This window comes from Schistocerca cancellata, chromosome 5 (genome assembly GCF_023864275.1).
Source record: "Schistocerca cancellata isolate TAMUIC-IGC-003103 chromosome 5, iqSchCanc2.1, whole genome shotgun sequence".
Taxonomy (NCBI): domain Eukaryota; kingdom Metazoa; phylum Arthropoda; class Insecta; order Orthoptera; family Acrididae; genus Schistocerca; species Schistocerca cancellata.
The window spans coordinates 553,752,371-553,778,609 of record NC_064630.1 but is presented as its reverse complement, the minus strand read 5'-3'; the positions used below and the strand labels follow the sequence as shown (position 1 = coordinate 553,778,609).

General features: G+C 45.0%; 1 protein-coding gene across 1 annotated transcript in view; it reads left to right on the top strand.

Annotated features, from left to right (window-relative positions):
• Positions 1-867: 867 nt before the first annotated feature.
• Positions 868-26,239, top strand: part of LOC126188678 (transient receptor potential cation channel trpm) — a 179,544-nt gene continuing 154,172 nt past the window's right edge. Inside the window, exons 1-2 of the mRNA XM_049930284.1 lie at positions 868-983; positions 6,923-7,097. Coding sequence (XP_049786241.1) covers positions 868-983; positions 6,923-7,097 — 291 coding nt within the window. The remainder of the gene's footprint in view (positions 984-6,922; positions 7,098-26,239) is intronic.

The following is a 26,239-nucleotide window of genomic DNA, read 5'->3' as shown; positions in this document are numbered from 1 at the left end:
AGTCGACAGATTAACAAGGGTGGGAGCAAAGACTCCATTCATTGGACCGTAACCTGTCCTGATGATCACCAAGGCTATGATCGATCTAGAAGTACGGAACTAGCTTAGAAGACAGCACGTAGAATACTGGACAAAGTTCTATAAACAAAAACATGGTAAGGGCCGGCCGGTGTGGCCGAGCGGTTCTAGGCGCTTCAGTCTGGAACCGCGCAACCGCTACGGCCGCAGGTTCGAATCCTGCCTCGGGCATGGATGTGTGTGCTGTCCTTAGGTTAGTTAGGTTTAAGTAGTTCTAAATTTTAGGGGACTGATGACCTCAGATGTTAAGTCCCATAGTGGTCAGAGCCATTTGAACCATGTTAATGTAATGATGCTAAAGCCTTGTTTTAAAAGAAGCTCTGTAATCCTGGGCTTGAACAGGAAACTGATAGAACTCATAGTTGGACTGATGACTGGCCATGGGAATTTAAAAAAAAAAAAAACACCTACATACAGTGGGTATCACGGAAGAAGACCCTAAATGTAGGGTCTATGATGAGAGTGAAGAAACTGCATCACACCCCTAATCTTCGAATGCCGGCATTGGAGAGCAAAAGACAGAATTTTTCGGGACAACTAGATCTGAAGAAATTGTGTACAACAAAAAACTGATAAAGGGACTCCTTGCACTATTTAAGGGCTTTGGTTGGCTTTAATAGATATACAGGGAGCGATACCGCACAATAAACTCGGTTTCGGTACGGGCAGTGACGGGTTAGACCAAAGCTGTTTTAGCTTCCCTGTCCAAATCAAATCAAATCAAGGTTCCCAATTCTGACTGTGATGACCACTTGCTAGTATCGACAGTAATCGCTTCTTGCATTGTAAATGCAAGTAGATTTGCTGGAACTGACTCGGATGCCGGGCTTTCTGGAACCATATTGTCAGCGATATTCACGAGAGCAGCAAGCTGCGCCTGGTGGAGGATTCAGGCAGCGTACGACGTATTTTGCGGACATTAATAACGTGGCAGGTTCAAGTGTGTGGGGAGCGGGGAGGGGGGGGGGGGGTAGGGGGGTGATGGGAGGAGGATGTTTGTTTTTGACTGTGGTTGTGGAGGATAGTTGTAGAGGTCTTACCTGAACACCTCTTTATAACACTGCCGTAACCGGATGAGTTGTACAGGACCGCGTTATTTTGTCTTGTGCGTTACTTTCTATCTTTTCTAGATTTGAAATGGGGGACGTAAGCAATGCTGGTCCATCTTGGGGTTCGAGTGCGACCCCAGAAGGGATAGACGATCCCTTTGAACATGTGTCGGTTCTGGTTTTGCAGGAGCAAAAATCATGGGTATAAGCTCACAGTCCTGCGGGAGGGAGGCGGGGCTTGTTCGTCCGCACCTCTTCACACCCCTCTGGCGGTTTAGGTTATCATTCGCTTACGCTCGCGGCCAGATGTCATGTTGTAGCGTCCGCACTACATATATTTCAGCTACTTTTTATGTTATTATTTGTATTTTTTACTGGTAGCAATACATTCACATACAAATTCTTTTTAAGGTAATAGAAGACGGTTAACTTTGACCAGTTGATTCATACATGTATTGATCAACAGACTTTAGTATTTCATACGTGAGAGATTTACATCCGCTCTTGCAGGCGACATGTTATTAAACCGTTAATTTCGCTAATATTTTGGTTTATTATTGTTGTCCTGTTGTTGTCTTCAGTACGAAGACTGGTTTGGTGTAGATCACGACGTTACTCAATTCTTTGCAGGCCTCTCCATCTGAGTAACTACTGCAGCTTATACCCATTTGAACCAGTTTACTGTATTCGTGCCTTTGTCTCCCTCTACACGAGGTACTTACAAGTTGATGGGAGTATTCTACTGCAACACAAGTATGTGCGTTCAACACGTTCAGCGTGGAGCCAGTTTTATTGCGCTTTCACTTTCCGCTGAAGCGGCAGTCGTTCGTGACGACCACCGTCTGACGTGTGTTGAGCCAGACGCTGGCATGGGCATACTTTGGTGACCCGCAGGCCTGATTCACGTACCTACTTAAGCTCGCGGGCCGCCTCGTCACCCAACGCGATAGCAGCGCTCGTAACGCATGAAATCAAAATTATAGCGTCAGTGATGTTCATGTTTACGGGGTACCGCACCACTATGAATGGCAAACCTTTCCCAACACGTCACACGAACAAATTTCGCCTCGAAGCACGTGTTTTTTAAGAGTACATTCATTTTATATTCATCCCATTTTCAGATGTCACATTTATATAGGCGTCATGAAATTTGTTTCTTTATTTACGATGCATTAAAACAGCTATCTTAAAGTCTTCCGTCGCAAAATTCTCCAACACTGTTAGTAAAGGAAAGATGTTCACGAGACACAAATAAATGAAATCATCTCTAGATGAACCCATCTTGAAATATCACCATGGAAAAATAAACGCATATAAAAGCCGCTGGTTGCAGCTAGTAAGTTACACAAAAGAAATGACTCAATTTTAGGGACTTTACGGGTCTCATACAGATATGCCCACGTTCATGTGTAAGGGGGAGTTTACTGTAGAATTGGATGCCACTGAGAACTTGGATACAGGAGAGAGGCGTGCCAGAGTAATTCATGCAGTTTTACGAATCGCTGTGACAAAGTGGCTTAGTGCCTAACGCACCTGCGTAGTAAGCAGAAAACCCGGGTTCGATTCCTGACCTTGCTACGAAATTTCATTCTTCGCTTAAGTCTATACACGTAAAATGATACATTACTGGCCATTAAAATTGCTACACCAAGAAGAAATACAGATGATAAACGGGTAGTCATTGGGCATATATGTTATACTAGAACTGGCATGTGATTACATTTTCACGCAATTTGGGTGCATAGATCCTGAGAAATCAGTGCCCAGAACAACCAACTCTGGCCATAATAACGGCCTTGATACGCCTGGGCATTGAGTCAAACAGAGCTTGGATGGTGTGTACAGGTACAGCTGCCCATGCAGCTTCAACACGATACCACAGTTCATCAAGAGTAGTGACTGGCGTATTGTGAAGAGACAGTTGCTCGGCCACCATTGACCAGGTGTTTTCAATTGGTGAGAGATCGGGAGAATGTGCTAGCCAGGGCAACAGTCGAACATTTTCTGTATCCAGAAAGGCCCGTACAGGACCTGCAACATGCGGTCGTGCATTATCCTCCTGAAATGTAGGGTTTCGCAGGGATCGAATGAAGGGTAGAGCCACGGGTCGTAACACATCTGAAATGTAACGTCCACTGTTCAAGGTGCCGTCAGTGTGAACAAGAGGTGACCGTGACATGTAACCAATGGCACCCCATACCATCATGATGGGTGATACGCCAGTATGGCGATGACGAATACACGCTTCCAATGTGCGTTCACCACGATGTAGCCAAACACGGATGCGACCATCATGATGCTGTAAATAGACCCTGGATTCGTCGGAAAAAAATGACGGTTTGCCATTCGTGCACACAAGTTCGTCGTTGAGTACACCATCGCAGGCGCTCCTGACTGTGATGCAGCGTCAAGGGTAAACGCAGCCATGGTCTCCGAGCTGATAGTCCATGCTGCTGCAAAAGTCGTCAGACTGTTCGCACAGATGGTTGTTGTCTTGCAAACGCCCCCATCTGTTGACTCTGGGATCGAAACGTGGCTGCACGATCCGTTACAACCATGGGGATAAGATGTCTGTCATCTCGACTGCTAGTGATACGAGGCCGTTGGGATCCAGCACGGCGTTCCGTATTACCCTCCTGAACCCACCGATTCCATATTCTGCTAACAGTCATTTGAATCTCGACCAACGCGAGCACCAATGTCGCGATACGATAAACAGCAATCGCGATAGGCTACAATCCGACCTTTATGAAAGTCGGAAACGTGATGGTACGCATTTCTCCTCCTTACACGAGGCATCACAGCAACGTTTCACCAGGCAACGCCAGTCAACTGCTGTTTGTGTATGAGAAATCGGTTGGAAACTTTCCTCATGTCAGCACGTTGTAGGTGTCGCCACCGGCGCCAAGCTTGTGTGAATGCTCCGAAAAACTAATCATTTTCATATCACAGCATCTTCTTCCTGTCGGTTAAATTTCGCGTCTGTAGGACGTCATCTTCGTGGTGTAGCAATTTTAATGGCCAGTAGTGTATATGTTTTACACTGGGGTGGCAAATATCATGGGATACCTCGAAATATCGTATTCGACCTCCTTTTTCCGCTGTGTGTAGTGCATTAACTCGACGTGGCATGGGCTCAACAAGTCGTTGGAAGTCCCCTGCAGAAATATTCAGCCATTCTGCCTCTACAGCCGTCCATAATTGCGAAAGCGTTGCTGGTGCAGAATGTTGTGCACGAACTGACCTCTCGATTATGTTCCATAAACGTTCGATGTGATTCATATCGGGCGGTCTGGGTGACCAAATCATTCGTTTGAATCGACCAGACTAAATGCGAACAGTTGTGCGCAATGACAGCCACTAAAATCCCATTGTTATTTGGGAACATGGAGTCCATGAATGGCTACAAATGGTCTCCAGGTAGACGAACATAGCCAGGATCCAGTCCATTCCATTCCATGTAAACACAGCCTACACCATTATGGAGCCACCACCAGATTGCATAGTGCCTTGTTGACAACTTGGCTCCACGGCTTCGAACGTTTTGTGCCACACCCGAACCTTACCGTCAGCTCTTACCAACTGAAATCATGACTCATCTGACCAGGCCACTGTTTTTCAGTCGCCGTCCAACCGATACGGTCACGAGTCCACAAGAGGCGCAGCAGGCGATGTCATCCTGTTAGCAAAGGCACTCGCGTCGGTCGTCTGCTGCCATAACCCATTAAGGCCAAGTTTCGCCTCACTATCCTACGTTCGTCGTACGTCCCACATTGATTTGTACAGTGTTGCCAGTCTATTAGTGTTGATATCTCTACGTAAACGTTGCTGTTCTCGGTCGTCAAATGAAGGCCGTCGGCCACTGCGTTTCCGTGGTGAGAGGTAATGCCTGAAATCTGGAATTCTCAACACGTTCTTGGCACTGTGGACCTCGGAATACTAAATTCCCTAATGATTTCCGAAATGTCACATGCATCTAGCTCCAACTACCATTCTGCGTTCAAAGTCTGTTAATTCCCGTCGTGCGGCCATAATCACGTCGGAGACCTATTCATATGAATTGCCTGATTACAAATGACAGCTCCACCAATGAACTGACCTTTTATGCCTTGTGTACACCATACTTCCACCATCTGTATTTGTGCATATCGTTATCCCATGAGTTTTGTCACCTCAGCGTAAATTACCTTCAATTTCAATAGCCCAAGTGTTGTAATACGTCCGCAAAGACAAGAATTATTTACTAATATTTATACGAGAAAGAATGAAAAGAGAAGATGCGGCAATGAGATAAGCAGTCCCAGTCGACAAACCATTAAGTGAAACCTTACGAATTTGTTTCGCGGGTGGGAGTGAATTGAGTGAATTAAATCGTGCGGCGGATCCGGCATGCGAGCCGCCGGTTGCTTGCCCAGTTATCGCCTGCCGGCCGGCAACCCATCCGCCGGCGAAGCGGCACGTGCCATCTAACTCACAGGCGTTGCCGTGGAAAAAATTGGCTCGGCAATTGTCGTCGAGCTGTGTAAGTTAACAAACTGCAAGCACATCATTTTATGGTTGTTGATGGAGTATAAACAAAAGTGGTATGGTAAGACGACAACCTCCAAGGGATGGCCAGTAAGAGAAAGACACAGTTGTATACGGAGCGGCTAGTTTCACGGCGTTTATTTTCAAACTGCTTTGTTGCCTATAGTAGTAAAATTGTCGCGACGAGAAGATAGTGATTAATCGAGTGTGTTGTGTATACCACGTAAACGTGACCGTGTAATGCAATAGCCTTCATTCTAAAGTGAAAACTCGTCAGATGTTTCAATAAATGATCAAAGTACTTGGTTTGATCCTCAAGGCAACCATCCGAAGACTCTGCATTTCACGAGTGCCCGTGCTGCCACAGTGAGAATCCGAGATATCAGTGAACAAATCAATATCTACGCCATAAAAACGACAGTGGTGTCCAAACACTTGAATCAATGGCTGCCAACGGTCAAGGATGAAATAAAGTAGTTGTTATGATTGATTTTGTGGATGCATACTTTTATATTGGCCTCAGGATCAACTGTTTATCCAAACATTCCCACGAAATGTAATGAGTAAAGACCGTTTCGAAATTCTGCTGAGAATGCTGCATTTCACAGACAACACAAAATCTGGTGCTTTAAATCTCCTCTCAAAAGTTCAATTCATCGTCGACGAACTGAAGAACTTTAAAAAATATTATGACGAATTGTATTTAGCATTGTATGGAACCAAACACGCACAAGTATGACAACAAAATATTAAAATTGTGCCAAAGGTGGACGTACCGGCTATTAGGTAGGTGGTCATAATGATCTGGCTGGTTAGTGTACATGAATTACAAACAAAGTATATTTCTGTAACTAGTTTTTCGTCCAACGAAGGAAATAAAAAGAATATACCTAAAAATAGTTCTCCAACTTTTTTTAAAAAAAAAGAAAATATTTAGTTACAGAGAAGTACTAATTTTTTCTTAATCTGTCGCGATGTAGTATAAAGCTTTTGGCTCGCATTCTGGGAAGGCTAACTCTGGATCAGTGCACTCTCTCTGTGTCGAAGCTGTTCGCCTCAGTTAAGAAACATCCAGCTTCATCAAATGTAGCACAGTAACATGAAACATTTCAGATGACTTGCCGTACTCGAGTCGCAAGAATGCTTATCGGGAAATATCCAAAACTGATGAGAATTAAATAAACTATTGTAATTTGAGAGCATAAAGCGAGCATGATGTGCCGATGAATCCCGCACTCAGCTTCCACCTTTCTTTCTCTTTTCTGCAGATGCTGCTGCGGCCAGACTCTGACCTATCACTGCGGCAAGGGCATCGACGTCGAGGCAGCGACGACAGGAGTGGTGGAAGAGCCGTGGAGTCCAGCCAAGCATACCCAAGCCTCGCCTACCAATGCCTATGGAACTATTGAGTTCCAAGGTGGTCCTCATCCGAGCAAAGCACAGGTAATTTTTGCAATCCATAATTACGCCAGTGAATAGCACCTAGCTCACACCTGTAGACTAATATCGTTACATACTTTCATTTATTGTAGGCAAGGCATCCCAAGTACTTTAACAGTTGTAGTCTTCTCTCCCTCCTCCTCCTCCCCCCCCCCTCCCCTCCTCCCTCCACAAAGATTCGTTTGATGGAGCAGGCTATGATAACCTGTCCTGTGCAAGTCTTAACATCTCTGCATATCTGCTGTACTCCACATTCCTTTGCACCTATTAACTGTAGTCAAACCTTGTCTCCCTCTATAGTTAAGAAACAAGGAAATTAAAGACATTAGCTGCTAGTGGACATTGATTTAAATCAGTGAGGCAAGCTGAAAATTTGTGCAGGACTGGGATTCAAACGCGGGTCTCCTGCTAACTAGGCAGAAGCGCTGACTACTATGCCGTCTGGGCCCAGCCGTCACCACACCGTATGGACTACAAGGAACACGATTCCCTTCAGACCCAAATTCTCAACTTATACCACACACTACTGATGTAGTGGCCCTGTCATTAGCCACATTTTTCGTGGCATCTCGCCGATTCACATAAAAGATAGAGTCTGGCGTGCATCTGCACTGAAGGAATCACTGGCCGTCATAGACTTAATTATATCTTTGGCGTCAGCTCTTTCGGAGATATCCAAAAGAACAGACACCACATATATCGCTCTACAATTTTTACGTCCGTCCTCTCCCACATCCCCGATACCAAATTAATTATTCCTTGATGCTGTGGGATGTGTCATATCACCCTGTCTCTTCATTTGTCCCGGGTTCGATTCCCGGCGGGGTCAGGGATTTTCACCTGCCTCGAGATGACTGGGTGTTTGTGTTGTCCTCATCATTTCATCATCATCCCGGAAAGTGGCGAAATTGGACTGAGCAAAGATTGGGTAATTGTACGGGCGCTGATAACCACGCAGTTGAGCGCCCCACAAACCAAACATCATCATCATCATCATCATGTCTCTTCATTTAGTCATATTGTGCCCTAAGTTTCGTTTCTCCCCGAGTCCATTCACTATCTCTTAATGACTTACCCGATAACCCATCTAATCTGCACTGATAAGTCAAAACATGAGAATTACTACCCATTGTGAGACCTAATGATGCCTTGTGACGTTGCAGTCATGTGACGTAAAACTAAAAGTATATAAACAGAGCAAAGACCAATGGGGAATAATTCACGCGACGGTACGGGCCGCAAACAGAGAAATCCACTGATCTAAGCGACTTTCACAAAGGGTAGATTGTTTTGGCCCGACTCCTGTGAACGAGCATCTTGGAACCGCAAAAGCAGATCGGCTGCTCATGTGCTAGTGTTGTGAACATCAATGAAAAGGGTTTGAAGGACGGTGAAAGCAAGGTGTTGGAGGTCAGCGCACACGGAGCTCCTTACCTGGCAACACCTAAGTGCTCCCATATTGACCAACCTCATCGTCAGGTACGAAGGCAGTGGGCACAGGATCGTCGAGACTGGATGGTGGTTCAAGCGAAACTTGTCGCATCGACGAATGAATCACGTTTCCCGTTACACCAGTTCGTTGGTCGTATCTGGATACGACGTCATCACCGTGCCACAGACGCAGCCCGGCGGGGACTGTATTATGCTATGAGGGACTTTCACCTGGGCTTCCTTGGGAGCTGTAGTGGTAATCAAAAGCACCATGACAGCTGTAGACTATGTGAACATTAATGTGGAACAACTGCATTTCATTCACATCTATATATAGGGTGGTCCATTGATCGTGACCGGGCCAAATATCTCACGAAATAAGCATCAAACGAAAAAACTACAAAGAACGAAACTTGTCTAGTTTGAAGGGGGAAACCAGATGGTGCTATGGTTGGCCCGCTAAATGGCGCTGTCATAGGTAAAACGGATATCAACTGCGTTTTTTTTTAAAAATAGGAACCCCCATTTTTATTACATATGCGTGTAGTACGTAAAGAAATATGAATGTTTTAGTTGGACCACTTTTTTCCCTTTGTGATAGAGGGCGCTGTAATAGTCACAAACATATGGCTCACAATTTTAGACGAACAGTTGGTAACAGGTAGGTTTTTTAAATTAAAATACAGAACGTAGGTACGTTTGAACATTTTATTTCAGATGTTCCAATGTGATACATGTACCTTTGTGAACTTATCATTTCTGAGAACGCATGCTGTTACAGCGTGATTACCTGTAAATATCACATCAATGCAATAAATGCTCAAAATGATGTCCGTCAACCTCGATGCATTTGGCAATACGTGTAACGACATTCCTCTCAACAGCGAGTAGTTCGCCTTCCGTAATGTTCTCACATGCATTGACAATGCGCTGACGCATGTTGTCAGGCGTTACCGGTGGATCATGATAACAAATATCCTTCAACTTTCCCCACAGAAAGAAATCCGGGGACGTCAGATCCGGTGAATATGCGGGCCATGGTATAGTGCTTCGACCACCAATCCACCTGTCATGAAATATGCTATTCAATACCGCTTCAACCGCACGCGAGCTATGTGCCGGACATCCATCATGTTGGAAGTAGGCTACATCGCCATCCCGTCATGTAGTGAAACATCTTGTAGTAACATCAGTAGAACATTACGTAGGAAATCAGCGTACATTGCACAAATTAGATTTCCATCCACAAAATGGGAGCCAATTATCCTTCTTCCCATAATACCACACCATACATTAACCTGCCAAGTTCGCTGATGTTCCACTTGTCGCAGCCATAGTTGATTTTCCGTTGCCCAATAGTGCATATTATGCGGGTTTACGTTACCGCTGTTGGTGAATGACGCTTCGTCGCTAAATGGAATGCATGCAAAAAATCTGTCATCGTCCCGTAATTTCTCTTGTGCCCAGTTCAGAACTGTACACGACTTTCAAAGTCGTCGCCATGCAATTCCTGGTGCATAGAAATATGGTACGGGTGCAGTCGATGTTGATGTAGCATTCTCAACACCGACGTTTTTGAGATTCCGATTCTCGCGCAATTTGTCTGCTACTGGTGTGCGGATTAGCCGCGACAGCAGCTGAAACACCTATTTGGGCATCATCATTTGTTGCAGGTCGTGGTTGACGTTTCACTTGTGTCTGAACACTTCCTGTTTCCTTAAATAACGTAACTATCCGGCGAACGGTCTGGACACTTGGATGATGTCGTCCAGGATACCGAGCAGCATACATAGCACACGCCTGTTGGGCATTTTGATCACAATAGCCATACACCAATACGATATCGACCTTTTCCGCAATTGGTAAACGCCCCATTTTAACACGGGTAATGTATCACGAAGCAAATACCGTCCGCACTGGCGGAATGTTACGTGATACCACTTACTTATACACTCCTGGAAATTGAAATAAGAACACCGTGAATTCATTGTCCCAGGAAGGGGAAACTTTATTGACACATTCCTGGGGTCAAATACATCACATGATCACACTGACAGAACCACAGGCACATAGACACAGGCAACAGAGCATGCACAATGTCGGCACTAGTACAGTGTATATCCACCTTTCGCAGCAATGCAGGCTGCTATTCTCCCATGGAGACGATCGTAGAGATGCTGGATGTAGTCCTGTGGAACGGCTTGCCATGCCATTTCCACCTGGCGCCTCAGTTGGACCAGCGTTCGTGCTGGACGTGCAGACCGCGTGAGACGACGCTTCATCCAGTCCCAAACATGCTCAATGGGGGACAGATCCGGAGATCTTGCTGGCCAGGGTAGTTGACTTACACCTTCTAGAGCACGTTGGGTGGCACGGGATACATGCGGACGTGCATTTTCCTGTTGGAACAGCAAGTTCCCTTGCCGGTCTAGGAATGGTAGAACGATGGGTTCGATGACGGTTTGGATGTACCGTGCACTATTCAGTGTCCCCTCGACGATCACCAGTGGTGTACGGCCAGTGTAGGAGATCGCTCCCCACACCATGATGCCGGGTGTTGGCCCTGTGTGCCTCGGTCGTATGCAGTCCTGATTGTGGCGCTCACCTGCACGGCGCCAAACACGCATACGACCATCATTGGCACCAAGGCAGAAGCGACTCTCATCGCTGAAGACGACACGTCTCCATTCGTCCCTCCATTCACGCCTATCGCGACACCACTGGAGGCGGGCTGCACGATGTTGGGGCGTGAGCGGAAGACGGCCTAACGGTGTGCGGGACCGTAGCCCAGCTTCATGCAGACGGTTGCGAATGGTCCTCGCCGATACCCCAGGAGCAACAGTGTCCCTAATTTGCTGGGAAGTGGCGGTGCGGTCCCCTACGGCACTGCGTAGGATCCTACGGTCTTGGCGTGCATCCGTGCGTCGCTGCGGTCCGGTCCCAGGTCGACGGGCACGTGCACCTTCCGCCGACCACTGGCGACAACATCGATGTACTGTGGAGACCTCACGCCCCACGTGTTGAGCAATTCGGCGGTACGTCCACCCGGCCTCCCGCATGCCCACTATACGCCCTCGCTCAAAGTCCGTCAACTGCACATACGGTTCACGTCCACGCTGTCGCGGCATGCTACCAGTGTTAAAGACTGCGATGGAGCTCCGTATGCCACGGCAAACTGGCTGACACTGACGGCGGCGGTGCACAAATGCTGCGCAGCTAGCGCCATTCGACGGCCAACACCGCGGTTCCTGGTGTGTCCGCTGTGCCGTGCGTGTGATCATTGCTTGTACAGCCCTCTCGCAGTGTCCGGAGCAAGTATGGTGGGTCTGACACACCGGCGTCAATGTGTTCTTTTTTCCATTTCCAGGAGTGTATGTTTGTGACTGTTACAGCGTCATCTATCACAAAGCAAAAAAAGTGGTCCAACTAAAACAATCATATTTCTTTAAGTACACGAATATGTAATAAAAAATGGAGGTTCCTATTTTTAAAAAACGCAGTTGTTATCCATTTGACCTATGGCAGCGCTATCTAGCGGGCCAACCATAGCGCCACATTGTTTGCCCCTTAAAGCTAGATGAGTTTCGTTCCTTGTAGTTTTTTCGTTTGATGCTTATTTCGTGAGATATTTGACTCGGTCGCTATCAATGGACCAACCTGTAGATTCTCTGCAAACAACTGTGAAGTGTATGGCACAGGGTACGTCCCGTAGCACCAGTTATTAGGTTTCTTCCCGTTCCATTCACATATGGAGCGCGGGAAGAACAATTGCTTAAACGCTTCTGTGCGTGCTGTAATTAATTTAGTCTAGTCTTTATGATAGCAGTGGGGGCGATACGTAGGGGGTTGTGGTATACTCTTAGAGTCATCATTCAAAGTTGGTTCTTAAAACTCTATAAGTAGGCTTTCTCGAAATAGTTTGCATCTGTCTTGAGCAGTATGCCAGTACGGTTTCTTCTGCATCTCTGTGACATCCTCCCATGGGCCAAACAAACCGGTGATAATTCCTGCTGGCCTTCTCTGTATACGTTTAACATCTCGTGTCAGTTCTATTTGGTATGGGTCCCACACACTTCGTCTATACTCTGGAATGGGTCGAACGAATGATTAGTAAGTAATCTTCTTTGTAGACTGATCGCTTTCCCATAGTATTCTACCAATAACTCGAAGTCTACGATTCGCTTTGCCCGCGACTGAGCTTGTGCGATCATTCCATTTCATATCCCTACCAAGTGTTACACCCAGGTATGTTTTTCAGTTGGCCGATTCCAACTGTGACTCATTGCTACTAGTTTTTTTGCCATTTTGTGAAGTTCACAGTTTTTCATTTCTAGATATTTAAAACAAGTCGCCAATGTTTGCTTCGAATCTTATCTAGATCTAACTCAATATTTACGCCTCTTCTTTCACAAAGTACTTCATTATACACTGCGCAACACAATTAAGAGAACACCTTTTCGAAACCGCGTAATTGTTTCCCATTGCGCCTGATAAGTTTGAAATTTGGCTCTAAGGTGCCTACAACACTCCCCTGTAACGGTCCAGAAGCGTGCCGCCATATGGTGCCGCCCTCGGGCTCGGAGACTCTTCAAACAGCAAGGTGTCGACATGTGAGGTGTCAGGTGGGTTAATGAAGTCACATTGGCACCAAATTTCACCAAAAACTATGTCCAACGCCACAGTGGACAGTCACACTATGGGAAGGTCGTCGCACCCCCTCTTACCCACACTCACCCCTTATTTTGACGCATCTGCGCTAGAGGTCAGCACCGCGACGCCCAGCGTTGAAATCGCCTTTTCTTCTTGTGGGTGGATAAGAAAAAAAATTTCACACACACCGTCGCCCGGAACCTACACGAAAAGCATTAGGGGTGGCATATAAGGCGTCAGTGAAACCACTGTTTCCATAGGGCGTTGATTCTCACACATTTCGCTGTGTGATGAGCCGAGGACGACGTTCTCGAAAACCTTCGACGCTGCTGGCGTCCCTCGGACGATTCCAACCTTCTCTAAGGATATCGAGGGCTAGGAAATCCACTGAACCTCATCGTAACCTTTTGGAGAATAGTGCGACAGAAATTTCTGCTCTGATGTGCAGGGTTGAATCGCTAGCGGCCGTTCGAAACTATTCCACGAAATCTGGCCTCGATCCGAAGCAGCAAAGGGTACTTAACTGGAAGAATGCAGAAAGTTGAAATAAGTGGTTCATGTAATGTTAAAACAACAGCTGATTCCTCAAACTGGGGGGCTATCAAGTATGGGGTCCCACAGGTTTCGGTCTTAGGTCCTTTACTGTTCTTGATATACGTTAATGACTTACCATTCCACATTGATGAAGATGCAAAGTTAGTTCTTTTTGCTGATGATACAAGTATAGTAATAACATCCAAAAACCAAGAACTAAGTGATGTAATTGTAAATGATGTTTTTCACAAAATTATTAAGTGGTTCTCAGCAAACGGACTCTCTTTAAATTTTGATAAAACACAGTATATACAGTTCCGTACAGTAAATGGCACAATTCTAGTAATAAATATAGACTTTGAACAGAAGTCTGTAGCTAAGGTAGAATTTTTAAAATTTTTAGGTGTGGCCATTGATGAGAGGTTAAACTGGAAGTAACACATTGATGGTCTGCTGAAACGTCTGAGTTCAGCTACGTATGCTATTAGTGTTATTGCAAATATTGGGGATAAGAATCTCAGTAAATTAGCTTACTATGCCTACTTTCATTCACTGCTTTCGTATGGCATCATATTCTGGGGTAATTCACCGTTGAGCAGAAAAGTATTCATTGCTCAAAAACGTGTAATCAGAATAATTGCTGGTGCCCACCCACGGTCATCCTGCAGACATCTATTTAAGGATCTAGGGATCCTCACAGTAACCTCACAGTATGTATATTCACTTATGAAATTTGTTGTTAATAATCCAACCCAGTTCAAAAGTAATAGCAGTATGCATAGCGATAACACCAGGAGAAAGGATGATCTTCACTATGCAGGGTTAAATCTGACCTTGGCACAGAAAGGGGTAAATTATGCTGCCACAAAAGTCTTTGGTCACCTACCAAACAGCATCAAAAGCCTGACAGATAGCCAACTAACATTTAAAAATAAATTAAAAGAATTTCTAGATGACAACAAAAAAAAACTTAAGCATTAGTGTCATGCAATATTTTGTGTATGTAATATGTTGTACAGACATCTTTTATTAACCTGACACGTTCCACATCATTACGAAGTGTCGTATTCATGATCTATGGAACAGGTATTAATCTAAACTAATCTAATCTACTTAGCCTTTTTCAGCCCTCCTGTTTCGCGCCCTTCTGTGGTGTGACTACATACGGAGGTGACATTGACACGTGTGTGAATAAAACGGCAAAAGGTCCCGCCAACGGCACTCCGTTCGGCAAGACTCTCAGTGCATGCAATGACCATTTGGAGTCGGGTACTTAGCAAAACTGCAGGGGTAGACAGAGCGTGGAATACATCCAACAAATAATCGAGGAAATAGGGTGCACGTGCTACTCCGAGATCAAAAGGTTAGTGTATGAGAGGAATTCGACGCGGGCTACATCAAACCAGTCAGAAGACACTGATGACAAAAAAAAGCCACTGCGTACAGCGACATATCTACATCTGCTCTGCAATTCACAATTACGTGCTTGACAGAGAGCTGATCCAATCAGTTCCGCAGTACTCTCTACCCTTCCACTCTCACACAGCGCACGGGAAAAACGAACACTTAATTCTCCGCTGCGCGGGATTAGCCGAGCGGTCAAGGGCGCTGCAGTCATGGGCTGTGCGGATGATCCCGGCGGAGGATCGAGTCCTCCCTCGGGCATGGGTGTGTGTGTTTGTCCTTAGGATAGTTTAGGTTAAGTTTTCCGCAGCTTGTGGTCTTGCGGTAGCGTTCTCGCTTCCCGCCCACGGGGTCCCGGGCTCGATTCCCGGCGGGGTCAGGGATTTTTCCTGCCTCGAGATGACTGGGTGTTGTTGTGTCGTCTTCATCATCATCATTCATTCCCATTGCGGTCGGAGGAAGGCAATGGCAAACCATCTCCGCTAGGACCTTGCCTAGTACGGCGGTGCGGGTCTCCCGCATCGTCCCCTACGCTCCTCGGAGTATGGGACCTCATCATCATCATCATCAGTGTGTAAGCTTAGGGACTGATGACCTTAGCAGTTAAGTCCCATAAGATTTCACACACATTTGAACATTTGAACTTAATTCTCCGTGCGAGCTCTGATTTCTCTTATTTTACTACGATGATTATATCTCCCTGTGTAGGTGGTCGTCAAGAAAATGTTCTAGCATTCGGAGAGAAAGTTAGAGATTGAAATTTCGTGAAAAGACCTCGCAGCATCGAAACACGCCTTTGTTTTTAGTGATTGCCTTCCCAACTCACGTATCAAATCCGTGGCACTCTCTCCCCTGTTCCGTGACAGTACAAAACGAGCTGCCCGTCTTTGAACTTTTTGTATGTCCTCCGTCAGTCCTACCTGGTAATATGTATACTCCCGCAGAGCATTACTCCAGCAGAGAGCGGACAATCATAGTGTAGGCAGTCTCTTTAGAGGATTTATCGTTTCTTCTAAATGTTCTGCCATTGAAACGCAGTCTTTTGTTCACATTCCCCACAAAATTATCTACGTGATGATTCGAATTTAAGTTGTTCATAATTGTTATCCCTAGGTATTTAGCTGAATTGGCAGGTTTTGGGTTTGAATGGTTTATCATGTAAACGAAGGTAAATGGGTTCATTTTAGAACTCATGTGGATGGCCTCTAATTTTTTACTATATAGAGTCAACTCCCACTTTTCGCAGTGGACTAAGAAACTGAATAGTAGCTAACTGAAGCCGTGTATTGTGGTCCGACGAGACAGATTTTATTTCAACTTTTCAAATGATGAGTGCCGCGAGTGCGCCGGTGATCCGATGAAACGTTTAACCGGCATGTTCTGAAGGACGGAATTCAGGCCGCAGGTGGTTCTGTAATGTTTTGGGTTGTTTTTATCGTACCATGACTTGGGCCCACTCATTCATGTTACAGAGAACAGGAACTGGAAAGTTTATTTCAACTACTCTTGAACAAATGTTGCCCTTTCCTTTACATCATTTGCTGCGTACACTCCCGTCTCCTAAGACGGCAACAGCCACGTTCACAAAGCTGCAACTCATACATTCCTAGTTTGTCGAGCAGTCCGGCTCCCTGTTAAACTTTGACTGGTTTTGCCATCGTCAGTTCTTTTACACAAACGGCCTCTGGAAATCGGCTGTTCCGGTCTCAGATTTAGTCAGCACGATGATCTTTTCTCTGTAGTTACATATCTGAGGTATAGAACTTCATACTTAGTCTATCTAATACACTGAGGTGACAAAAGTCATGGGATGCCTCCCAGTATCAGGTCGGACCTCCCCTTGCCCGGCATAGTGCAGCAGCTTGACATCGACTGGACTTCATGAGTCGCTGGAAGTCTCCTGTAGAATCACTGAGCCACGCTGCCTCAATAGCGGTCCATAATTGCGGAAGTGTTGCCGGTGCAGGATTCTGTGTACGAACCGACTTCTCGATTACATGCCATAAATGTTCGATGGCATTCATGTCGGGCAATTTGGGTGGCCAAGTCATTTGCTCAAATTGTCCTTCAGACAATCGCGAACAATTGTGGCACGATGACGTGACATCGTTGTTTGAGAACACGAAGTCTATGATTGGCCGCATATAGCCTTCAAGTAACCGAACATACTCTTTACAATCAATAATCGGTTCGGCTGGACCAAAGGACCCAGTCCTTCCCGTGTAACCACAGCCCATATCATTATGGTCACAACAAGCTTGCACATTGCTTTGTTGACAACTGGGGTCCATGGCATCGTGAGGTCTGGGCCACACTCGATCTGTACCAACTGAAATCGGGACCCATCTGATCAAGCCACGGTTTCCAGTCGTCTAGGGTCCAACCAATATGGTCAGGAGCCTAGGAGAGGCGCTGCAGGCGATGTCTCGCTGTTAGCAAAGGCACTCGCGTCAGTTGTCTGCTGCCATAGCCCATTAACGCCAAAATTTAGCCTCACTGTCTGAACGGATAAGTTTGCCGTACGTCCCACATTGAGTTCTGCAATGCTGTCTGTGTGTCAGTGCCGATAACACTATGCGAACGCCGCTGCTCTTGGTCGTTAAGTGGAAGCCACCGACTACTGAGCTGTGCTTGGTGAAAGGTTATGCCTGAAATTTGGTAATCTCGGCACACTCTTGACATTGTGGATCTCAGAATATTGAATTCCCTAATGATTTCCGAAATGGAATGTCACATGCGTCTAGTTCCATCTAACATTCCACGTCATGCGACCACAATTACGTCGTAAACCTTTTCACATGAATCACCTGGGTACAAATGACAGATCCGCCAATTCAATGTCCTTTTATACCTCGTATACGCGACACTATCGCCATCCGTACATGCACATATCGCCATCCCACGACTCCTGTCACTTCAGTGTGATTCTACTTCTCTCTCAGTGTACAAAAGGTCACACCATCCGGATTAGCCAAAAATGTTCGAAAACAAGACTAAATTGACAACCTAAGCACGTTTTAGAAATGGTTCTGTGTTTGCATGAGAGCGAAAACCGATCGTGAAAGAGGAAAATCCTGCAGCTAAAACCGCACTTTCACAATCGATATTGGAGTGTTTACAGGCACTCCCAGCTAGTTGCAGTAATAAACAGCGGCACCACTTACGTTGTTCATAGACCGATGTCCGTGACTGTAGAGGAACGCTAGGAACGGGTTTTGTAACTCATACGCTGTCTTCAATCATAGTATTTTATATTCTTGTTTTAGTCCAACTCGTTACGCAGACAGAGCTCGAGCAATGACGTTTGCTTTGGCGTTACGTATACTTCAGCTTATTACCTCCATGTTGACATGAAATGTTCCTCTCCTGCAACGAAGAAAAATGTTCACTTTTCTACCTTTTCAAATAATATTTGAAGTGTAAATGCAGATGTGACAATTTTCCGCCTATGAAGGCGATAAATATAAGCAGATGTCACGCCCCAAACAACTTTATTTTAGTTATTTGAGAATGGAATTTTAATTGCGAAATATGTTGAACTGAAACATCAAAACGAAATATTTTTACCAAAGGTGGCTCATTAACAATAAAAATATTCCTCACTGACAGGAACTATTTGCTGTTATATAGCGAATTATCGCCGTGGAATAAAAATTCATAGCATTTCCGTTAAGCCAATTTCAATACTGTCTGATGGTAATTCACTATCTTATCAGTGGTATGTCGACCCCATATTAGTGTTCGTTAATATGGGGTGTGTTTACCCTTCGCCCCTGTGGCGGTTTGAACTCTGCTGGGGACGCTTCCAATGAGGTATCTGAATGTTTGTGGAGGAATGTCAACCGATTCTTCTACAAGAGGCTCTGAGCACTATGGGACTTAACATCTGTGGTCATCATTCCCCTAGAACATAGAACTACTTAAACCTAACTAACTTAAGGACATCATACACATCCATGCCAGAGGCAGGATTCGAACCTGCGATCGTAGCGGTTACGCGGTTCCAGACTGAAGCGCCTAGAACCGCACGGCCACACCGGCCGGTTCTTCTACAAGAGCCGAAACCTGAAACGCTGGGTCATAGAGCTTAGTCGATGGTCTGTCTCATTCCAAAGGTGTTCCACTGGCTACAGGTCAGGAATCTGGGCAGCCCAGTCCCTGTTGTCCTAAACCATTGCTAAACAGATACTGCTTTATGGCAGGGTACATTGTGATACGGCCAGTCATTGTCTCCGAACTCTTCCTCTGTTGTACGTAGTACACAGTGCTCTAACATGTGTTCATATCGTTTCGCATTCAGCGTTTTCTTAGGCGCAATAGGAGTAACTCGGAAAACTCCCTCCTACTATAACATCACCACCTCCGAACATAACTGCTGGCACTACGTATTCAACGTTATCCAGACATTCGCCAAACCGAAACCCTTCCTCTCCCGTGCCAACCTCTTCATCTGGAGTAGCACTTGAATCCTACGTCCTCAATTATTTGCTGGATGTATTCCAATCTCAGTCTTCCTCTACAGCTTTCGCCCTCTATAGCTCCACCGCGCGGTTTGGGGCGTCTTGCCACGATTCGCGCGGCTCCCCCCCCCCCCCCCCCCCCTCCACACCGTCGGAGGTTTGAGTCCTTTCTCGGGCGTGGATGTATGTGTTGCCCTTAGCGTAAGCTAGTTTCAGTAAGATTAAGTAGTGTGTAAGCCTAGGAGCCGGCCGCGGTGGTCTAGCGGTTCTAGGCGCTCAGTCCGGAACCGCGCGACTGCTACGGTCGCAGGTTCGAATCCTGCCTCGGGTATGGATGTGTGTGATGTCCTTAGGTTAGTTGGGTTAAAGTAGTTCTAAGTTCTAGGGGACTGATGACCACAGATGTTAAGTTCCATAGTGCTCAGAGCCATTTGAACCATTTTTTGTAAGCCTAGGAGCCGATGACCTCAACAGTTTGGTCCCATAGGAACTTATCACCTCTACAGCTCCCTCTAGTACCAAGGAAGTCATTCCCTGACGCCTTAACAGATGTCCTATAATCCTGTTCTTCCCCTTGTCAATGTTCTCCACATATTCCTTTTCTCTCATAGTCTGCGCGGAACCTCCTCATTCCTTACCTTATCAGTCCACCTAATTTTCAACATTCGTCTGTAACACAACATCTCAAATGCTTCGGTTCTCTTCTGTTTCGGTTTTCCTACAGTCCACGTTTCACTACCATACAATGCCATGCTCTAAAAGTACCTTCTCAGAAACTTTTCCCTCAAATTAAGGCCTATGCTTGTCATTAGCAGACGTCTCTTAGCGAGGACTGTGCTTTTTGCCTGTGCTAATCTGCTTTTGACGTCCTCCTTACTGCGTTCGTCATTGGTTATGTTGCTGCCTAGATAGCAGAATTTCATAACTTCATCTACTTCGTTACCATCAATCCTGTTGTTAAGTTTCTCGCTGTTCTCATTTCTACTACTTCTCATTATCTTCGTCTTTCTTCGATTCACTTTCAATCCATACTGTGTACTCATTAGACTGTTCATTCCATTCAACAGATCATGTAATTCTTCTTCACTTTCTCTCAGGATAGCAATGCCATCAGCGATTCCTATCATTGGTATCCTTTCACCTTAAATTTTAATCCCACTCCTGAACCTTTCTTTTATTTCCATCACTGTTTCGTAGGTGTACAGATTGAACAGTAGGAGCGAAAGGATACATCCTTCTCTTACACCCTTTTTAATTCGAGCGCTTCGTTCTTGGTCGTCCACTCTTATTATTCCCTCTTGACTCTTTTACAATTGTATAAAACCCGTCTCTCCCTATAGCTTACCCCTATTTTTCTCAGAATTTCGAACATCTTGCACCATTCTACATTGTCGAACACCTTTTCCAGTCGACAGATCCTATGAACTTGCTTCCATTATCAACCGCAACATCAGAATTGCCTTCCTGATTATGCCTTTACCTTTCCTAAAGCCAAACTGATAGTCATCTGACACATCGTCAGTTTTCTTTTCCATTCTTCTGTATATTATTCTTGTCAGCATCTTGAATGAATGAACTGTTAAGCTGATTCTGCAATAATTTTCGCACTTTTCAGCTCACGCAGTCTTCGGAATTGTGTGGATGATTTTTCCGAAAGTAAGGTGGTATGTCATCAGATGGTTGGTTGATTTAAAAGAGGGGGGGAAGGGACCAAACTACGAGGTGATCGGTCCCTCTATGTGATCAGACTCATACATTCAACACACCAATGTGAATAGTCATTTTGTTGCCACTTCCCCAATGATTTTTGAAATTCTGATGGTAAGTTATCGTCTGTTTTATTTGATCTTAAGTCCTCCAAAGCTCTTTTAAATTGATTCTAATACTGGATCACCTATCTCCTCTAAATCGACTCCTGTTTCATCTTCTATCACATCACACAAATTTTCCCCCTCATAGAGGCCTTGAGTGTGCTCTTTCCACCTATCCGCTCTTTCCTCTGCATTTAACAACGGAATTCCCGTTGCAATCTTAATGTTATCACCCTTGCTTTTAATTTCACCGAAGGCTGTTTTGACTTTCCTATATACTGAGTCAGTTCTTCTGACAATCATTTCTTTTTAGATTTCTTCACATTTTTCATGCAGCCACCTCCTCTTAGTTTCTCTGGGCTTCCTGTTTATTTCATTCCATAGCAACCTATATTTCTGTATTCCTGAATTTCACTGAACAGTTTTGTACTTCCTTCTTTCATCGATCAGCTGAAGCATTTCTTCTGTTACCCACGGTTTCTTCGCAATTACCTTCTTTGTACCTGTGTTTTTCTTTCCAGTTTCTGTGGTTGCCCTTTTTAGAGATGTCCATTCCTCTTCAACTGTACTGCCTACTGAGCTATTCCTTGTTGCTCTATCTATATATAGCCTTAGAGAACTTCAAGCGTATCTCGTCATTTAAAAATGGTTCAAATGGCTTTGAGCACTATGGGACTTAACTTCTGAGGTCATCAGTCCCCTAGAACTTAGAACTACTTAAACCTAACTAACCTAAGGACATCACAAACATCCATGCCCGAGGCAGGATTCGAACCTGCGACCGCAGCGCTCTCGCAGCTCCAGACTGTAGCGCCTGGAACCGCACGGCCACTCCGGTCGGCTCTCGTCATTCTTTAGTACTTCTGTATCCCACTTCTTTGCGTATTGATTCTTCCTGACTAATCTCTTAAACTCCAGCGTACTCTTCATCACGGCTACATTGTGATCTGTGTCTGCATGCGCTCCTGTGTACGCCTTACAATCCAGTATCTGATTTCGAAATCTCTGTCTGACCACGATGTAATCTAACTGTAATCTTCCCGTATCCCGGCCTTTTCTAAGTGTACCTCCTCCTCTTATGATTATGGAACAGATTATTTGCTATTATTGTGTGCAATTTATTACAGAACTCAGTTAGTCTTTGTCTTCTATCATTCCTTGTCCCATACTCATATTCCCCTGTAACATTTTATTCTACTCTGTCCCCTACAACTGCATTCCAGTCACCCATGACCATTAGATTTTCATTTTTCTTTATGTTCTCTATTACACTTTCTGTATCTTCATATAATTTCTCTCTCTCTTCATCTTGTGATATCAGCGTTATATCTGAACTATTGTTGTCGGTGTTGGTTTGCTGTCGATTCTGAAAAGACCAACCCTATCACTGAACTATTCACAGTAACACACTCTCTGCCCTACCTTCCTATTCGTAGCGAATCCTACTCCCATTCTACCATTTTCTGCTGCTGTCAGAAATCCTTGTCTCTTTCCATTTCACTTCACTGACCCCTACTATACTGTGACATATCGTTCCAAACCACTCGTTTGCAGTCACCCACTTTCCAGTGGCGTCGCCCTGTACACTATCCAAGTGTCGCATAACATCGATTACCGAAATGCGTGGCTTATGATGAGTTGCTCGACCATTGCACTCCATTCTCTTTATGTCTTTACGCACTGTTACTACGCTAGCTGGACCGCCGGTAGCACTTTGGAACTGACGTGGGATTCTTTCCACTGCTTCATGTGATTTTTTACAACCACCCTCCGCAAATCGACGATCCCTGTCAGTCAGTATATGGCATCTACCGAAAGTGCGCGTCATTTATGACGGCGGCCGAGTTCAGGTTCGTTCTACGCATCTGACGTCACAAAACACAGTCAGCCAATGAACAGAGAACGACGTTGCCAGAGCTCGAGTGCCACACAGAGCACGGACGAGTGTCTTCGGTTTTAGAAACGTTCAGTCATAAATAAAGTAACTGAAAGAAAGCAATGTCTTGATAGCAGAATTTCTTTTATAGAAAGTTTGGAATAAGCATTCTTTATACCAGTTGCTTCATATTCTATTTATTAATTAAACCAAACAAGCAATAAGCCTCCTAATTCAGGCGATAGCAAGGAAAAGTGTTTGCATAATTCTCACTAACCGCTTTTTCGCAATAAAGTACAGCGGTAATTGTTTATTTCCTATTGTACTTCGACGAAACGTGAGTAATTCACAGTCATACCAACAGTGTTTGTCGGTATTTTTCGTCCTACTTTTAAGTTCTTCGGGAAGTTCATTAAATGACGAGCCGCTTTAGCGTAATGGTTAATGTATTTAGCTGCTATGCGAAAGGTCCCGAATTCAACCCTTATTCGATGCTTAATATTTTCTTTATTTAAAAACAATGTCGAAGTGTCTTACTTCATGAATTTTATTCGTTTGAATGTGATTTTTTGAAATTTCTAGTGGCAGCTGAAATCAACCATACGGAAAGTATACGCTATGGACTTTTACCTCTGCAAACTCTTCAAAATTTCGTGCAGTGGTTTACTACATTTAATGCTGCACAATAACCGCGTTGAACATCGAAACAAAATTAAGTCATTTATGAGGGGGAAGATATCAGTCAAGAAGATGCGTAAAAATCAAATCTTTGGACCAAACAGTTTTTGTGAAATCGAATAATAAGTGTGTCAAATCAGTCAGAACACCATGTGTCTACACAGGCGAGCAGTGCAGTGATGACAAAATCGCGCACAGCGCGGAATGTGGGGAGCACGTCTCTGTAGCAGCGAAAGGTTTCATGCGGCCGTGGTGGCTTTACTTCATAAACTGCGCGCTCCCCCCGAAACGTAAGTTTGCTTGGCGTGTGCAACTGGCAACGCAGCAATCTCCCGCGTCTGGGCGGGCATGCGCGAACCGCCAAGATAAACGAATTGAACTATAGTCTTGTTTTTTATTTGTCGTTGCCCCTTCTTGTTTTCACTTCACAATCACATCATCCACAGTCAACTTGGATAGCTTTAGAAAATTTGAACTGTTCCTGATGGATTTGCTACTCAGGTGACATCCCTCAACTAGACCTCAAACCAACTCAGTGAGCTCTATTCTGCTGTTACTGCTTCTCCGTTGACCACATAATATTCCCCGCCTCGTTCTCTAGTGGTGGGTTCCGCCTCTCGTGGCATCTAGTGATCACTTTCGCAATATGTAGATGTGTTTGGTTAATTTTGATCTGATAGCTTATTTTGCGTAGCTGTTATGCTGCGTGTCTATCAATCTGCCTGCCGGCCGGAGTGGCTGAGCGGTTCTAGGCGCTACAGTCTGGAACCGCGCGACCGCTACGGTCGCAGGTTCGAATCCTGCCTCTGGCATGGATGTGTGTGATGTCCTTAGATTGGTTAGGTTTAAGTAGTTCTAAGTTCTAGGGGACTGATGACCTCAGAAGTTAAGTCCCATAGTGCTCAGCCATTTGAACCATCTATCAGTCTCAGTCCGTTTTGTCAGTATCTCGGTATGGGCGTAATTTCCGAAACGATTTTTTACTTTGCTGATTGCTCTAAGGCCATCTTTTAGGTACTGCCGTTCGCCTTTCAGGTTCTTTACTTCCAATATTCCCCTATCTTTACCAACGAGAGAGCTAGTTTCTTCACCCGAGACTCTGTTATCGACCTGTGTTACCTAGTTTGCGGTAGCAGGGTGTGCCGAAAGTTTTTAGTTTGCTACGTAATGCAACATCTTTGGAACTTCCTGCGTCGCCCACTCGAGGTTCGTTTACATTCACTCAGCGAAGGGAAGAGCTAGAGTCTTGCTTGCTGCGTCAGCAAACGCTGCTGCAGCAGTTTGCATAGCGCAGTAACCTGTTCACAATAGAGCCGATACTGAAGTACTCCCGTACCATATCCTCACGTGACCTAACGGCCTAAACACAACTCAGAGTACTTATATTTTAGTAGCTATACTGTATATGTGAGATTTGTTCATTCAAGATCCATAGTCATAAATTGGTTCAGTAACCTTGAATGAGGTCGTATATCACTCAAAGAACAACCCAGTTCAAGCCGATAACACAACCCTTAATTCCAGAGGACTTTTAGACTGCGACAACTTCGTGAATGATGTTCCCTAGGAATGCTTTTTCGAAATAGCATCAGCCCTTGACATCAAGCGGACATTAGCACAGAATAATTTCAAAAAATGGTTAAATGGCTTTAAGCACTATGGGACCTAACATCTGAGGTTATCAGTCCCCTAGACTTAGAACTACTTAAACCTAACTAACCTAAGAACATCACACACATCCATGCCCGAGGCAGGATTCGATCCTGCGACCGTAGCGGTCGCGCGGTTCCAGACTGTAGCGCCTAGAGCCGCTCGGCCACAGCGGCCGGCGAATAATTTCATAAAGGCTTGCCACATAATGTTCGGGTGGCCCAGTCACAAAGTGAACAAGTCTCAATGTTCCATCATGAGACGGTTCTAGAATTTTCCTGACACGGTTCATTTCTGTCACCTCTGGCAATGATATGTAAATGTGAAAAATGCCAAATTGCACCCCTTTTCGTCAGAGTCCGTGGTAAAATGTACGCCCTCCCTATTATTGGTACCTCATTTGAAGGATTGGAGAAAGGCAGTTGCATAACACATTCAGCAGGACTACGTCGACTACGCCGAGCTTATGCAAGCTACATCATAATAATTTAAAGAATGGTAGGGCCGAGCTGCAATGTAACAGTTGAACTTTTTAATATGCTAACTTTTATACTTTTGTGCCATACAGAATACGGGATCAAATCAGAAGAGGATGATTTTTAGCACTTCAAATTTATCTCTAAATTTGGTATATAATTTTTTTGTCAGGCA